This window comes from Phyllopteryx taeniolatus, chromosome 12 (genome assembly GCF_024500385.1).
Source record: "Phyllopteryx taeniolatus isolate TA_2022b chromosome 12, UOR_Ptae_1.2, whole genome shotgun sequence".
NCBI classification, from domain to species: domain Eukaryota; kingdom Metazoa; phylum Chordata; class Actinopteri; order Syngnathiformes; family Syngnathidae; genus Phyllopteryx; species Phyllopteryx taeniolatus.
Genome location: NC_084513.1, coordinates 6,709,151 through 6,727,636, shown reverse-complemented (window position 1 = coordinate 6,727,636; position 18,486 = coordinate 6,709,151). Strand labels below are relative to the sequence as shown.

Below are 18,486 nucleotides of genomic sequence, written 5' to 3'. Positions count from 1 at the left end.
TCTGTTCACACAGCATTTCCCATTACATGCTTTTGAAATAGGTTTTCTAAGACGCCCCAGTTGACTGGCAAGCCTTATTGCCACCAAGGCAAATATTATCTATTTTGACATCTTCTAGAGCAAAACAGAGATTAGTTTTCTCATGCAGAAGATCTTAAACATGTTTTTAGATGCCAGGAAACACATTCAACAGGTAGATTTAAGTATTTAGTGTTCCTGCAATGAGGAGGAGTAAGTCACTTACAGTATGTGCAAGTCATAATTCTCAAGTTTTAAAATTCAAGTTTAGTCCCAAGTTAATGTGACAAAAATCAAACAACTCAAATCGAGTCACCACTAAATATCAAGCAAATCGAGTGAAGTCATTACTTGGGTTAAGCAAGCCATAAATAAAGCCACACAATGTACTGTATATTCGCACATTTGCCACTTTTGACTCTGTATCTGTACTTGTGGTATGAAACTGGACTAACATGTTCACAATCACATAGTTTTTTTTGATGGTTCCAGAACGAGTCACTGTAATGTCTATTTATCGTCTTCTCAATTAAACGCAGAACCGTCATAAAGCTTCGGTAAGGTTTGACCAGCTATCGCTTAGCCAAACTGTGACGTTAACATACTGTAGCTTAGCTGTCTTTGTGGCTTTTGTAGTGACTGGTGGAATGATGTCGTAGTTGTTGTGTCTCTTCTGTTCGAGTTGCAAACCTTACATGTCGCATTCTCTTTTTCTCAATTTTATCCAGAACATCATCCTCGAAGCCAAGTTTAAGAATCTTTAGCGCTTCCTTCATGATACTTGTTTCATGCAGTGGCCTCTGCACTCGGCATCATAACATACTGGTTTGTTGTCAGGTTTGTACGCACTCCATACAAACGAATTAATGAAAATGCATATTTTCAAAAGTATACACAGGCAAGTCATATAGTTCAAGTCAGTTGAGACTTTCATGAGCTTCAGCCCAGCCCGGTCCCAAGTCCTAAAATTGGCGACTGAAGTCTCAAGTCAAGACATTGTGTCAGTTTTACAAGTTTAGTATATATTTTTTTAAAAAGCCACTAAAAGCAAAACAATCACATTTACTGTTGTAATATTAAAATTGTGTGTGCCCTCACTTTTTTGTCACAAAAGCTTATTTTCTTACAGATATACACAATCTCATACTTGCATCGGATAATTCGTCGCGTGTGAGTGCTTATGTTTGCCAGCGTGCATCCATGCATAACATATTTTGCTGTTGCAGTATTTGGCTGTGTGCTTGCTTAAAGGCTCAGCCTCATACTGATCTCACAGTATCACAGTTTTCCACAATGGTTAACTTTACCGCTGTGAGTAGGTCTTACAAATTTTTACAGAATTTTTTTTACTCAAGATATTTGGATGTTTAGGGGATAAGGACGAGCTCACAGGAGGAATTGGAAAAGAAAAAAGGGGGAGAAAATATTTAGTTATATTCTTACACATTTGCTCTACATTTATGTCTTCACATTTCCCAAATTCCAAACTGATCTTCCTTCTTAATTCCTTCATTAATATGTGGGAAAGCAGAAATTTAGTAGTAATGTTGACCTTTTACACTGCAGTGTTGGTAAAGCCTTGACCATCTGATGTGACCAGATGGAAATAAATCGTTTGGGATGTGAAAGTGCTTCAGTCCTCTCAAAAAACAGATGGTAAAAAAGGCTAAGTTAGAGTTGGTCAAGAAATAAATAGATAAAATTTATATATATATATATATATATATATTCTTCTTCTTTTTTCTTTCAAATACTTTTATTTTTGCATGTGGTACAAACATACTGAAATTACCTCCACCCACGTAGAAAAGTTTGCCGAACATTCACGCATACGAGTGATCAGAAGCGAATGCTTAAAAACGATGTTAGCTAATGCTACTCTATGCTATCCCGGCAGCTTTGCATAAGCTTTGGCTTAGAAAAGATGATTATTTCGTTTTGTCTGACTACATGTAACAGTGGGATGGAAATTACGACTGTCGACTCACTGACGCATTTTTGGAAATAGGCAGCTAACAAAACATTTATACTCATCCCCTTCAATATTGGTTCACAAATCGTGGTCTCACTATATTGTGTATTTTTCTGTTAAACGTGTGTTTCTGGCGGCACGGTGGACGACTGGTTAGAGCGTCAGCCTCACAGTTCTGAGGACCTGGGTTCAATCCCTGGCCCCGCCTGTGTGGAGTTTGCATGTTCTCCCCGTGCCTGCGTGGGTTTTCTCCGGGCACTCCGGTTTCCTCCCACATCCCAAAAACATGCATTCATTGAGACTCTAAATTACCCGTAGGCATGACTGTGAGTGGCGCCACGGTAGCCGACTGGTTAGAGCGTCAGCCTCACAGTTCTGAGGACCCGGGTCCAATCCCCGGCCCCGCCTGTGTGGAGTTTGCATGTTCTCCCCGTGCCTGCGTGGGTTTTCTTCAGGCACTCCAGTTTCCTCCCACATCCCAAAAACATGCATTAATTGCAGACTCTAAATTACCCGTAGGTGTGAATGTCAGTGCGAATGGTTGTTTGTTTACATGTGCCCTGCGATTGGCTGGCAACCAGTTCAGGGTGTACCCCGCCTCCTGCCCGATGACAGCTGCGAAAGGCTCCAGCACGCCTGCGACCCTCGTGAGGAGGAGCGGCTCAGAAAATGGATGGATGGATGACTGTGAGTGCGAATGGTTGTTTGTTTCTATGTGCCCTGCGATTGGCTGGCAACCAGTTCAGGGTGTACCCCGCCTCCTGTCCGATGACAGCTGGGATAGGCTCCAGCACGCCCGCGACCCTAGTGAGGAGAAGCGGCTCAGAAAATGGATGGATGGATGGACGTGTGTTTCTAATTTTAATGTGAAGCCAGTGTGTTGGATGGGTATTTTTATTTGTATTTTATTGCATGATTACGAATTTTCTATACATTCTATGCTTGGAATTTATTGGGTATTCAAATATATTTACAATGTAATTAAAATGTGTGTTTTAATGAGTTTGAATGTGTTCAAAGTGTGTGTGTGTTTTTTTTTTTTTAAGGCTTAAAACATTTTTTTAATAGGGTCTCTCTAGATCATGGAATTTTACCTATCGTGGACAGGTCAGAAAGGGAACTCGCACAACGACTGTACATTCCACAGTGGCCAAGCCAATTAAGGCATAGGCCACTAACTCTTCCAGTGATATTGTTTAACAGATTTTCTTTCAAGTCTCTCTTGGCACTTGGCTGAGAGAACGCTGTTTTGGGTGCTATTAAACAATCTGCATCTTTTTATACAGGCCTAAAGTCATGTGCACAAAGTCTGGACATATAAATAGACATTGACCTGTGGTTACAAGACGACCACTCTCACTGTGACAGTATTAATGACAGTTCCTTGATGGTTACACTTACTTCACCTACTCTCAGAGCAGATCTGTGAAAGTGACTGAATGGTAAGCAGAAAACAGTGGCAACACCTGTAAGAAAGTACAGTTGCAATGGCTTCCATTAAGTTCAATTAAATTTGCTGGGTTTAAAGCCAATAAAAATAAAGCTTGTATGGCTTTCATTGTTGTTGTACATTTGCAGGGTTCAATCTTGGTGAATAATGTTGATGTAGGAGAACAACACTTCATCAAAATTGTGTACACGTATGGGTGAATATTAAATGAAACATGTTATGCATCTTTTTAACAATTTCAAACAATTTCTAGGTGTGTTAATAACACTACAAAAAAACAGCAACACATTTTTATAACATGGTTTTTATGCGGAAAATAGCACACATTATTGTACTTTTCAAGAACATACAGTAAGACCATATTTAAAGGTCCTATACTTTACCAAACCAACTTCTTCTAGTATCTGGGATTTTATATTGGCTCTATGGTGCCTCAGTAAACGTGAAATATGAATAAAAATTGTCCCCTCATTCCTAAGGTCCAGACGTTGTTCTGCCAAGAGGCCTGAAATCAAGTCATTCGAATTTCTCGAGCTTATCTACGGCACTAGCGAAGATCTCCGCCTGTCTCTCCGTGTTGTCAACATAACAAACACGTGTGCTCTCACAAGTGTAGAAGGAGGTAACCAATCAGAGGAAAGGGGAAAGGAAAGTCTTAGCCAAATATGGACAACGCGGATACAAAACTGGGTCAAACAGAAGTAGCTGTCAGATGGGCCTTTTCTGGACACTAGTATGACAAAACCAAGGTTTTTTTTGTTTTGTTTTTTTAATGAAATTGACATTTTATAGAGTCACGCTATAAAGGTCTAAATAGCCGATGTATAATGTAAAGAATTAAAAGGTTTGTGCATCATTAAAATTCAATGGGCATTGTGCTGCGCCTTCTGGTGAGAGGGCTTTGGCCACCAGGGGGCAGCATAATACATACAGATATACTACATGTCAATTATAGCAGACAGTCACAACTAAGCTGCAATAATGTCATTTTTCGCCAAGTATAAAGAATACATGCCTGTGAGTATTGTTGTATACTCTGGCTGCATTTGTTACTATCACTTGTGTATAAATATTATTTTTTTAAGGCTAATAATTACTGTCATTGAGGCTTTTCTTTGTTAGCCCATCTATGGCATTTGCATTATGTGTTAGCATTAAGCTTGCGGACTTTCGGAAAACAAAGTTAATGTCCATCCATCCATCCATTTTCTGAGCTGCTTCTCCTCACTAGGGTCGCGGGCGTGCTGGAGCCTATCCCAGCTATCATCGGGGTGGAGGCGAGGTACATCCTGAACTGGTTGCCAGCCAATCGCAGGGCACATACAAACTAACAACCATTCGCACTCACATTCACACACCTACGGGCAATTCAGAGTTGTTAATTGACAACTCTGAATTGCCCGTGCATGCCCATGCATGTTTTTGGGATGTGGGAGGAAAAACGGAGTGCCCGGAGAAAACCCACACAGGCACAGGGAGAACATGCAAACTCCACACAGGCGGGGCCGGGGATTGAACCCCGGTCCTCAGAACTGTGAGGCAGACGCTCTAACCATGGGAGGTGAAGGGCCAGTCACCATACCCAATGCTATCGGTCAACGTCAAGGTGTGCTGTCGGAGAATAGTCGTTGATATGTCACACTACTACACGAGATATCCCCCCAAAAAATCGAATTTTTTTCTGCACTTTTCATTTTGGCGTCATATGGCCAATCGTAGGGCCAAATCGTTGGTTGTGGATTATGTCACACTACAAGAAGTTTTGTTGTTCCCGACAAAATATGACGGGCCCGATCTGGAAAATCACCCACGATAGCAAATCGGGCCAATATCGGGGCGAAAATACTGTAGTCTGATCTCGGTGTAAGCTACGTCCCACGCGACCCGACCCCAGATAAGCAGAAGTAAATGGATGTTGACTATTTGCCAAACTGCTGCTCGTGAAATTCGCTGCCACCACAGCTACCACTCATAACTCAAATTTTTGCTCCCAACTCAAGAAAAAAAGAATCGTTTCTTGAAAAATGTGTATGTCGAGGTACGACTGTAAAGTATATAATCTGTATGTCTCTTATGTTTAGCCTTAGCGGAAAATGTACTGTAGTTCACTGGGCTTGCATGTGAAAAAAATTATCACTTAAAATAAAGATTATATACCAATCTTAAGTGCTCCAATACTTAAGTCTTAAGTCTTATTTTGGATTATTTATTTTGTATGAATGCTTAGTCACATAACTAAGAAATATGTCTCACTGTGTAATTCTCTCATGATGTGTGTGTTCATGTGTAGATGAGCAGCAAGTGTGAAAATGTATTTTGTCACAACAAACGGTGATTTCTAATGTGCCCTGCCAAAGTGCAGCTATTACACTATGGACACCAACATACAAAGCAGAGTCTCATGTACACACAAAGAGAGCCCCACACATGCACACTTACATGCTCTAGTAAACAGCAGCGCCTCAACACTTGCTCATTAGCCGCTCAGGCCTGACGATGAAAAACAGCGCTCCCGCTGTCCACAGAATTGTACACATATACACACATAAGCAATCATGAAACAGATTAATGCCAAGAGAACGAGAGGCAGGGGGCGTGCATAAAAACAGCTCCGAGGTCTATTCTCCTTTGTGTCGGCGATCGGGTATCATGAAAGCGGTATCGGGATTTTCACGGGTGACCATTTTTTTGCCCCACAGATGACATGAAGTGATAATTTAGCTACAGCTCATATGTTCGAAGGAGATGATGAGAACCATTACACATCTCTACATTTTGCTGGGAGGTTAAAATTGGACAGATTTGCAGCCTGAGGAGTGAAAAGCTTGCGAGGGCAGGCAGCTCCTCAATACTGGAGGGGAAAGTCGTGCATGGTTTAGGACTGCAGGTGATCACTGATATGACAGGTAAACTGATCAGATTTTCTGGTAGCTGTGGAGATTAAATTTATCTCATGCACAAACCTGGTGACAATTCCCGTAGATCCTTGTTTCAATGGACAAGTGACTTTTTTTGTCTTCATGCCGCCAAATACACTGTGTGTGTAAAGACTGAGCTACACAAAAACAGTTGATTGCAATCAGCATATATAAATGGCATACATTCATTTTCCGTACCGCTTATCCTCACTAGTCACACCTATGGGCAATTTAAAGTATTCAATTAATCTAACGTGCATGTTTTTGGGATGTGGGAGGAAACATGCATGGTAGGTTCATTGACAACTCTAAATTGCCCGTAGGTGTGAATGTGAGTGCAAATGGTTGTTTGTTTGTATGTGCCCTGCGATTGGCTGGCAACCAGTTCAGGGTGTACCCCGCCTCCTGCCCGATGATAGCTGGGATAGGCTCCAGTGAGGAGAAGCGGCTCAGAAAATGGATGGATGGATGGATGGATACAGTCCTGTAGTTTAAAACATCACCAGAATGAATTCTGGATACCCATAATGTTTTTTGCTGAGCGCATTGCCAGGGTCGTGAGTGAAAGGAACGGTGCAAATGGTTAACCCAAGAAACTGCCTGTTCGCACCATGTCCGCATGGGCTGTGGTTCACATCGTTTAAGAAGGGCATGCCCAATATTTGTGTTGTGTGTTGATGGCGACCTCAAATGGACAAATAAAAGACAAATAAAATACATGCATCTCTCGCCAAAGTGCAGTTTCACAAATTGGCATTCAATCATTCGTCTTGCGTACCGCTTATCCTCACTAGGGTCGTGGGCGTGCTGGAGCCTATCCCAGTTATCTTCGGACGAGAGGCGAGGTACATGCTGAACTGGTCGCCAGCCAATCACAGGGCACAAATAGACAAAGAACCATTCGCATTGACATTCACACCTACAGGAAATTTAGAGTTTTCAATTAATCTGTTTATTAAAGCATATATATTTATATAGTAGTATAATAAATAAATGGTCGCTACTTCACGGATTTCATTTGCTGCAGGGGTTTTCTGTAACGTAACCCGCGGGATAAACGAGTTTAGCGGACAGTATGTGAACCACGTGCATCGAACACTCTGAATCATTTTAGAAATCATTGAATGCATTGTCATTATTATATTTTTCAAATCTTCCTACTGTCCGCTGTGCAACCTCGTGCCAACTTCACGGCACAGATGTTTGATCTCCTCCTTACTTACTTTACATCTTTTGCCCGCGGAGGTCTGCTTGCAGTTCCCTTTAAACTGACTTTGCGCGCTTTAGCCTCCCGTACTGGAGCAAATCTGTTTCTTCTTCCGCCACGTCAAAGACGTGCTGGATTTAAACATCAATCCTGTACAATCAAAGCAGAGGAGCTGCTTTGATTGTACAGGATTGATGTCGGCTCTGAACATTCCCACACCAGCGCAGAGGTCCCACTTTTAAATAGGATACGCCGGTCCATTAAAATTACCAACACCAGGTCTACTCCGCCTCTGCACAGAGTTATGCCACGCTTAGTGCTAGATTTACAGCAGTCATGAAAAAAGAGCCCAGAATCTTCAACAAACCTAACATGGGTGCTTTTGAAATGTAGGAGGAAGCTGGAGTATGCTTTCCATTACCATGATAACGTCAGGGCAAAGCTAGGATGTTGCAATTAAGCTAGCGGCTTCTACGTGCAAAAGAAAAGCTCAGCGTGTGTTAAGTATGATGAACAATAAAAGTGTTTAAACTCATGGAGGCAACACTTCTTCCACAACACTTCACCTTTCCTATTCTATTGGGCCAAAAGGCTTTTGTAAAGATGAGCTAGGGTGTTGCAAATAGATGAGCAGCTACATGTTCTCAAACACCCCAGGGTCTGAAGAAAAAAAACGTCAAGCAGCAGAAGAAGAGAAAGCCTGACGGAGGCAGCACTTGATCACCAAGGTGACAAATCACACCTGTCGATTAGTGTGCGGCTCGGTGTAGCGGACATAATGCTGAGCACACAATGTAAATTAGGTGAGAAGTTGCTTAACGACATTTTAAAAAATAGATAACAAATAATTAAATGTTGATAAATGTAGTAATTTAATTTCACACTTGATTGGTAGCGAGCACTCCATAGACCAAACGACAGTTTTACGAGATCTGAACTGTCGTCTGGTTGATATTTTGATTCGACTTATGAGCAAAATAAGAGCATTGTATGATGGCGGTGAGCTCAACTCAACTCACTTCAAAGCAAGCGGCAGTTCAGCAGCGAGTGAACAATTGTTCAAAAAGAGGCTTCAAGCAGTTTATTGCCACTCCCAGTTGAGGTTTATTGTCAAACCAAACAGAAAGTGAATTACACATGGTGTATTCAAAACAACATACCTTTGCATGAGGAAAGTCCGTTTCTCTTAATGCTAACAAAAGATGAAATGTCATAGACAGGCTAACGAATAGCATCGGTGTTGTGATGTTATAACCATTTAAGCAAAGGATACTTACAATACAAACGGTGGAGCAACATATGTAGACAGATAATAACAATACTCACAGGCATGTGTTCTTTATCCTCTGCAAAGAATAACTAGAATTACTACCGCTTACTGAGGAGTTGTAACCATTTCCTTGTATAGCCATGTCTGTATTATACTGCCCCTGGTGGCCAAGTTGTGCAAACAAGGAGCAGCAAAAACTGTTTAATTCTTCGCATGCTATTGAATGATGTCATTACTATCTTTTTATTAAGTATGATACTATAGTGCTATTTTGAAAAACATACATTTTTGTTTTTTAGGAGGCTGAAACAAATGACGTTTTGAGTTATGAGGGAGGTCACGCAACAAATTTAACTCATATCTCAAGACAGCACTATATTTACAAATAAACAATTTAAATCTCCCACATTCCCTTTAAATGCAAATGCTTTATCTGTAGTAATCCATTCATTTGAAACCTGCATAAAACAATGTACCCTAAATAAGCATGATCTTTTGCTTGCTTCCTCTCCTCCTCCCTCCTTTTATAGCTATAAATACCAACATATTTCTTGTCTGGTTAGATAAATGCTTGTAGGAGTTTGAACAGTTTTTTTTATATGTTGCGGCCTTGAATTTATCACACTTTGACGTGTCCTGTCCAAAAAAAATTCATTTGAAGAAAAACTCAAATCTGATGAACTCATAGATTGACCATGAACTATGAACCCTTCTATGGCATGTCCAATTCCAAGAACAGAAAATAACAGGCTCGTTGCACATACAGTGCCATGAAAAAATATTTTCCCCCTTCTCAAATTCTTATTTTTTTGCAGTTTCCCTACTTTAATGTTTAAGATCATCAGAAAATTTTAAATGTCAGGCGAAGATAACCCAAGTAAACATAAAATGCAGTTTTTAAATGCTGATTTTATTAATTAAGGGAAAAAAAACATTCATACCTACTTGCCCCTGTGTGAAAAATTAATTGATCCCCTTGTTAAATCAGATCTCCAGACATATTCAAGCAAGAACTCACTTAAATAGAACCTGTCTGACAAAATAAAGTTGGGCAAAACATGCAAAATGCACCAACAAAATGCCACCATCCAAAGAATTTCATGAACACATGAGAAATAAAGTAATTGACATTATCAGTCTGGAAAGGGTCATTTCTAAAGGTTTAGGATTCCAGCGAACAACATTGAGAGCCATTTTCAACAAATGGAGAAAACATGGAGAAGTAGTGAACCTTCCAGGAGTGGCCGGCCTACAAAAATGACCCCAAGAGTAAAGCGACGACTCATCCAGGAGGTCACAAAGGAACCCCAGGACAACATCTGAAGAACTACAGGCCTTCCTTGCCTGAGTCAAGGTCAGTGTTCATGACTCAACAATAGAGAAGAGGAATAGGAAGAGACTGGGCAAAAATGGCATCCATGGCAGAGTTCAAGGGGGAAAAAAACATCTGAATGATTGGGAGATTATTCTATGGACTAAAAAAAAGAAACAACTTCTTGGAAGATGTGCGTCTTGTTACATCTGGCATAAATGTGACCCGGCATTTTAGAAAAAGAACATCATACCAACAGTCAAACATGGAGGTGATAGTGTGATGGTCTGCGGCTGTATTGCTCCTTCAGGACCTGGACAAACTTGTGAGTGATAGAACCATGAATTCTGCTCTTTACCAGAAAATCTTGAAGGAGAATGTTCGGCCATCAGTTTGTCTCAGGCGATGTGTCAGATCCGCACACCAATTGACAAGTGGATGAAGTGTAGCATATGAAGTGCTGCATCCAGGAGTGAAAATACTTTTATTGTTTATACGGGCGCCGCTCACTTTTTCCCCCACACTCTGAGCTTTGCTTCCACAAGAAGAAACCGCTTGCCTCATTGAACCCCCTAGCTCTACCCCTGTCGTTATGGTAACAAAAGCTGTACTCGTAATTGACCCAACAGTATATGTGGCGGAGTGAACTGTCCAAAGCATGTCACAGACCTGTTATTAAAACACCTGGGAATGGTTTTTGATTGCGGAAAAAAACATGTCTCCTTTAATGACTTTAACTGAATCCCACCACACAATAATTTTAAATGAGTCCATGTCTTAGCGATACTGACTGGGAAGAAGAAGTAACAGGAGGGGGATTATTTAATATTTCACACCTTGTTCTTGACACACTTGAATTGAACCACCCAGAGTCCAGTAGGTGATTTCTATCACGCACACAATGCACTGAAAGACCTCTAGCCAACCCTCACTGACATTGAGGACATTGTTCACTGTAGTGTTCCAGTGCTCTGCTGTTTTAGCAGGATTTAGGAGACAGATAATAGATGATAGTACTTACTCGACAGTGGGTATCTCAGCTACACAAGGTGCAAAATATTAGAAACAGCTCTTCGTACGATGCAGTGCGGTTTTACACCACCGCAAACTGCAATCACAATAACAAATATGCAATGTTGAATCAAATTTAGCATTGCAATTTTTATAAAAACATTATTTTGACTACGGCGGCATGATGGCCGACTGGTTAGAGCGTCTGCCTCACAGTTCTGAGGACCGGGGTTCAATCCCCGGCCCCGCCTGTGTGGAGTTTGCATGTTCTCCCCGTGCCTGCGTGGGTTTTCTCCGGGCACTCCGGTCTCCTCCCACATCCCAAAAACATGCATGGTAGGTTAATTGAAGACTCTAAATTGCCCGTAGGTGTGAATGTGAGTGCGGATGGTTGTTTGTTTGTATGTGCCCTGCGATCGGCTGGCAACCAGTTCAAGGTGTACCCCGCCTCCTGCCTGATGATAGCTGGATAGGCTCCAGCACACCTGTGACCCTTGTGAGGATGAGCAGCTCAGAAAATGGATGATGGATATTTTGACTACAGCTATGTATTGGTTTTCCTTAAATGCAAGCATATCTAATTATATGTCTGAAGAGTGTCTGTCAACAAACGTGTCACAGTTAAACCTTCCACTTGGTATTGTTCACATTTTGGTTTAAAAAGGGAGTCAGTCAGATGCTGTCAGACAGGGAGTAAGTCATCCCACAACTAAAGTCGATTTTGGGGGGCCGAAAGAAAAACGTGAAAAATATACTATATGTACTACTATGTATGATATATATATATCCATCCATTTTCTGAGCCGCTTCTCCTCACCAGGGTCGCGGGCGTGCTGGAGCCTATCCCACCTATCATCGGGCAGGAGGCGGGGTACACTCTGAATTGGGTACACTCAGCCAATCGCAGGGCACATAGAAACAAACAACCATACGCACTCACATTCACACCTACGGGCAATTTAGAGTCGTCAATTAACCTAGCATGCATGTTTTTGGGATGTGGGAGGAAACCGGAGTGCCCGGAGAAAACCCACACAGGCACAGGGAGAGCATGCAAACAACCACACAGGCGGGGCCGGGGATTGAACCCCGGGTCTTCAGAACTGTGAGGCTGACGCGCTAACCAGTCGGCTACCGTGCCGCCATATACATATATACATATATACATATACATATACATATACATATACATATATATATATATATATATATATATATATATATATATATATATATATATATATGTTTATATAATTTGATAGATAGCAGTAAAGACACTTTTCATGTTTAAAACATTTTTTTTAATGCCTCCTTGTTTTTATATGGGTAAATGTCTCCCATGTTGAAAAAGCCAAGCTTAAAGTCCTAATTTCAAAAGGTCTAAAATTTTAGGCATTCATAGTAAAGGCAATCCTTACTGACAGAGCAAATAGTGGTGGCCCATTGAAATACAGTTGTTTTTATAACGGTAAAGACAAACAGCTTCATAAAAATTGTGTAAGTTGCACATTTGCCCTTCAAACTCCGTGGTTACAAGTGCAAAAATGATGCTAACTACTCATTAAACCCATTAAACTCTTTATACAATCTTAACTCATTGACTGACGTGGACGTTTATATTCGTCTAGTGGAATCCAACCATTTACTGCCACCGACGTATACATTCGTCAAGTACGTTTTTCAATAAGTAGGCGTCGAAGAGGGTCTTGGCAAGCTTGTCTGTAAGATGTAGAAATGTAATGGCTGGCAGTGAATGAGTTCAATGTCTGATGAGTGTCTGTCAAACAATGTCTCACAGTTAAACCTTCCACTTGGTATTGTTCACATTTTCATTTCATAAACATGCAACACGGAATCAGTCATGCCACAGCAAGAGTAGATTTTTTTTCGGCAGGAGTAATAAATGTGAAAAATATACTATGACGATCTACTATATATATCATCATAAATACAAGCAATAGTACATCTAGATTTTGTCTCAATGTTTCAACGGTGACAAAAACATCCGTTTTTGATCATCTTTGTTGCCGAGAAGAACTTCATGTTCAATTGGGACTGTGTCTCTCTAAACCCTGAAGAAAGTTTGCAACTTCTAGACAATTCCGTATGAATGCACACAAACACACAATGCCGGAAACACAGAGAAATGAGAGAAGCAGGAGATTTGTACCTGTAGTTATTTTTGTGTGCTGGATTCTGACCACAAGTGCAGTTTGAAACTATGAGCCTTTTCCCCCCTGCATTCTCTGCACACAAGCTAATTATCGTGAATTAATTTTCCATCCGCAGTCTTATAAAAAGCAAAATACGCCCACGCTTCGGCCCTAGTTCTCTTTGTATGCCAGTGAAAAAAATATCATCGCCATCTGGGCTGCTTTCCACTCCATTCTTTTGCACATATACGTGCCTGCCGCTGATGTTGTCTTTCGACTTGCGACTTCTCCGTTTGCTTGCCGTTGCGGTGAAGAAAAGCCGAAAGACAACTAACTCTCTCAAAGATGCTTAATACGATAGTAACAGTAATTGAAATGTGAAATGGTAACACTGAATGGGAAATATTGGAGCCATTTATCAGTCAGTCACTGTTTTGGCCACATTGAAAAACACTGAAATGCAAAATGTAGCAGAAGATGTACTCAAGATGCAATAACGAAAACAGAGGCTCACGGAGGAAAAAGTGGTTAACACATCTGACTCACAGTCTAAAGGTGCTGGGTTCAAATCCTGGCTTAGGGCCTTCTGTGCAAAAGCTTCCTCCCACAAGCCAAAAAAAATGCTTCTTAAGGTACCCAAAGACTCTAAATTGTCCGTAGGTGTGAATGTGAGGTTATTTGTCTACTGTATGTTAGCCTACTTATTGTCTAGCGACCAGTCCAAGGTGTACCCCACTTCTCTCGCTACCAAAATCAGCTGGGATAGGCTCAAGCTCATCTGAACGAGGACAAGCGCAGAAAATGGAAAGATGGAAAGAAAACAGAGAACAACACAAAATGTTCTCTTTAACCAAGGACTTATTCCAATCAAAAATGAATTATTAACTGGAAGCTTGCTTAAATTTCTGTGACCAATCCGCTCTAATTACTTCAGGACTTTCTTTTCAACTTTGTCCCACACTGGATGAAAAGAAAGTAACCAACCTTGCTATGTGCTGCCCCACCAGATAATGTCTCATGACCCAGTCTAAGCCCATTTCGATGACCTCGGTGCAGCTATCCAAATGAGCAGATTACTCCCCTTCAAATGACTCTCAAATAGTCCTCTTGTTCGGTACGTCAGCAGCTGATTTATTTTACGTACATCAAATGTAGATGGGGGGGGGGGAAATGGGTGACTTTGTTGTTATTGAATACATGTTCAAAAGCGAGTGATAAGGTTTGAGTTGTATTGACCCGAATCAGTTATTGATATGCTGCCAAACATGCCTGCAAGACAGAGAGAGAAAAAAAGTATTCTCAAAAGATAATGGAAGAAATGGAATAGGACAAAAATTCATGGAAAATTGCACTGTATTTAGTGGTGGATAGTAGAAGGCAAATTTAGCCTTGACAAAGGGCAGAAAAGTGTCGCACCACCTTTAGTAATTGACATTCTTGTTACAGAACAGCCCATGTCAACACAAAACAAACCAACGAAGCTGTATTTGCCTGTGCCGCTCATGCTGATGACCTTGGTTACATTTCACCAGCAAAATCTATTTCCTGTTAGCAGTGGAAACACATTGACATTAACTGTAACACTCAACCCAAATACACAACCTCCCCTGTTTATGACGGAGTTTCGTTTCCACAGCAGCGATGTTAACCGAATCAGTACGCAAGTCAGAACGTATCGTAGTCTCTTCCTAATCTGTGCCAACAACGGAGTAAAGTACAATAAATAAACATTTGTAGGGATGTCCGATCATATCTTTTTACACCCGCGTCAAGTCACTTGATTTTGAGTATCTGCCCGATACAGAGTCCAATCTGATACCCACATACAGTATATACTGTGTGTGTGTATGTGTGTATGTGTGTGGGTATAAAGGCGGATTAATCATTAAGCAAACATAGGCAATTGTCGCCCCAGATTTAAAGGCCCTCCCCAAAACATCTTATAAAAACTGATAAATAAAGTTGTCTTCAATTTAAAGAAATGACTATTGTTTTAATCTTACACTTAAAAATGCATCAAAATGCTTAATCTATCAAAATCATTTTGAGTGCTCCTCCTTCCCTTCACATGCAATAGGCTATTCCATCGTCCTACACATGGGCAGACTTCATTCGGGAAGACGGTAGCAAAGGCAAATAATTTTGTTGGCGCGTTGTGAGGAAAATGAGGTAGAGTCGTCCCAGTAGAGAGGAGATGAGAGGAAAGCAAACAGTATTTATCAAAACTACCAAGGGTCAACTTTTTCACTGTGACATCATATGTGCGTAACTGACAAATGCAAGAGCCAAACGCTCTTGCCAATTGCAGTAGCACTGCTGTCAGTGTCAGTGATGCTTTTCAGCACAAAGGTGAGTATGAAAGCGGTCCAAATGGAAAATTATATGAAAAGTGGATTAATGTTCTTATCAATTACAGTAAAATCAATGGGAATGATTTTAAGGACTTTATCTAGCTGAGGAAATATGTACAATTTCTCAAATTCAAACTTTTTAGTTGATAATGCTTGATATCCAGAATCTTTGAAGTATACAGATGTGGAGGGTCCCATGGCTAAATACGCCCCTGTTCATTGGTCATCTGTCCAGGTTTCAGTCCTCAGGGACAGGCTCCAGCAGACAATTATTTTACAAAGCTTGACATAACCGCATGTCTATTCACAACTACTCAAGTGCCCCTCTGCTGACTGTCGGAAGCAGGGAAGTTTAATTAAGGTGCTGTGGGGGTTCATTTGTCAAAGGCTGTATAAATAAATACTGTATATAACCATGCAACTTCTTGAACATAACTTTACCCTGGTGAATAAACACTCGTGTCTGCAGACAAGTAAACACATTTTTTTTCAACTCTCTCTTTGGATTTTGTGTCAACAAGATCCCGGATCTCAATGACAAACCATTATTTTTGGAGTCTCGAATGGCCGGACTATGTATGTTCTCAAAGGTAGTCAATTAATAGGCATAATTTAATTACACGTTCCACTTCTTTATTTACAAAAGTCAAAAACAAAGAGGGAGAAGTACTAAGTGGCAGAAATTCATTGTTTTAAAAAAGAGCTACAAACGTTTGAAAACAGCTCCGCTATTTCAGTGGAAGGGAATAACCCTGAACACTCCCTTTGATGCGGAATTTAGGCTTTGTTCCTTGCCAGTCATTAGGGGGCACACAAATGTGTTATTTGGCGACCTTTAAGAGAACGCTATGTGCCATGGCCCAATGGTTAAGATCATCACCTGCCACCGTGGGGGACCTGGGTTCAAGACCCCGACTGGACCGTCCGCCAACATCCCCCGGACTCACGGCTGCGGTGTCCTTGAGCAAGACACTGATACCCCAAAATGCTCCCCGGGTGCTTCAGCTGCCCCCTGCTCCAGTGTGTTCCACTAATGTGTGTATGTGTTCACTGGGATGCAGAGAACAAATTTCGTATGCGTGTTCATGATAATAAAAGATGATTTTTCTTCTTTTTTTATAAAAGCAGATTCTGCATCTGCCCTTATTGCAACCAGTTATAAACATTCCAGTCTTGACACTAAAGACATTTATATGATCTGATATACAAATATGTTGGTTCTGAAGAAATGAAATTAAGTACCCTGCTATGTTGCTCCAACTGGACGAAAGATTAAAGAGATTAAGATAGCTAATGAAATACTTAAAGCCAGCTCCCACCAAAATAGTCTGAGTTATGACTATGGAAATCACCAGGGAAGTTGTTTTGAGTTACACAACTCTCCTAATATGCAAGGTAATTGCATATTTATTCTAATTGGATAATTTTATTGAAAAGAGTCAATAAAATACTGCAAAGAAAGAAAGATTATGAACAACCACAGAACACAAACAAATTATGAACTGATAAGTGAAGTTATGAATTTAAAAAGTACATTATTATGTATGTAAAAGGACTATTTCAAAATATGTCATGATAAGATAACAGTAAGTACATTTTCAAATTATTGTATATATATTTTTTATTTTTTAAAATAGCAATATAAATAACTTTTTTTATTTGAACACAATCTATTGTATTAAATGCAGTAAACTAAACATCTAAGCCATTGTGATTTTGAACAGATAGTTGTATAGTGCATTAATATGCATCTATATACATAGCAGCTCAAAATACATCCTGATGTAACTTTACAAGACATTTGAGTAAATGGCAATGGAAGTTGTGTGTGTCTTTTCAAGTTGTTTCACTTGTAATAATGAATCCCTTTTTTTTCTGTGTGGTCACGACACGCAGCAGCAGCAGCAGTGACATTGTTGTGTTGTTGACTTACCCACGATGATCCACAGCAGCGTCTGTTTCTGCTGGGCTGCCCTCATCCGAACTCCCATCCTGGCGCTCACCCTCCGCCCCTCTTTAAAAAAAAAAAAAAAAAAAAAGACCCCCAGACACAAAGTTATTTGGGAGCACAGGAGGCACTCAAAGGGGCTCAGTAAAGACTCCTGCTGGACGCCGAAGAAGACGCATGGCGTGCGGATCCACCACTGTCAGTGAAAGCGCCGTAACAAAAAAATAACAACAAAAGAAGAAGTCTTCGTGAGGAGCCCCACCACCGTGACATGCAGCAAGGGAGGTGGAGAGGTGTACGTGGGGGGGTCATTTGCAGCTACCTGCTTCCACCTCGCAGTGCGCGCTGTTGGAAAGCGTTTGATGCGCCATGGGGCGCACGCAGCAGCGTGAAACGGTCCGCAGCTGGTGGCGACAGTGCTTGTCCGTGCGTGAATGTGATGTGTGTGTCCTTCCCCACCGTGAGGACGGACGGCACACTGGATGGGCGGAGGCGACACGTACGGGGGCAGACCCAAACACAGCAATTACTGCACCGGGAGGCGGGTTGAGGGGTGTCGGGATGGGGGTCGGTGCACTCATTGGGGTAGATTCCCATTGGCTCATTGGATACTTGTCACTGTCAACTTTATTTTAACAAAGTATTCTTTATTCTGAAGAAAGTATTATTTGATGTTGTGTAGCACAGTTAAATATTTATTCAAGCGTAACAGAGCTAAATGCAATAATAAAGTCAAGTGTTGGTGTAAAATTATATTCAAGGTGTCATTTAATGACTATGTAGCGTTTGCTGCTTGGACAGGTGCAGAGCCTCCATGGTTTATTAAAATTGCATTGTCAGCTACTGCCATCTAGTGGTCATTTGGAGACCTACAAA

The 18,486-nt window shown here is 41.0% G+C and overlaps 1 protein-coding gene across 6 annotated transcripts in view; it reads right to left on the bottom strand.

The window, feature by feature from the left end:
* The window catches only part of LOC133487025 (receptor activity-modifying protein 1-like), a 60,928-nt gene extending 42,801 nt beyond the window's left edge, over positions 1-18,127 (bottom strand). For 4 of the 6 annotated variants that reach the window (XR_009791196.1, XR_009791195.1, XR_009791197.1 and 1 more), the window contains exon 1: positions 17,596-18,125. Coding sequence is in view for 2 of the 6 variants with exons in the window: in XM_061792967.1 (XP_061648951.1) it covers positions 17,596-17,653 (58 nt within the window). In the remaining 4 variants the exon portion in view is untranslated. Of the gene's footprint in view, positions 1-17,595 lie in introns of all 6 variants that reach the window. The other 2 variants (XR_009791198.1, XM_061792968.1) reach the window with 1 other exon arrangement.
* Positions 18,128-18,486: the final 359 nt, after the last annotated feature.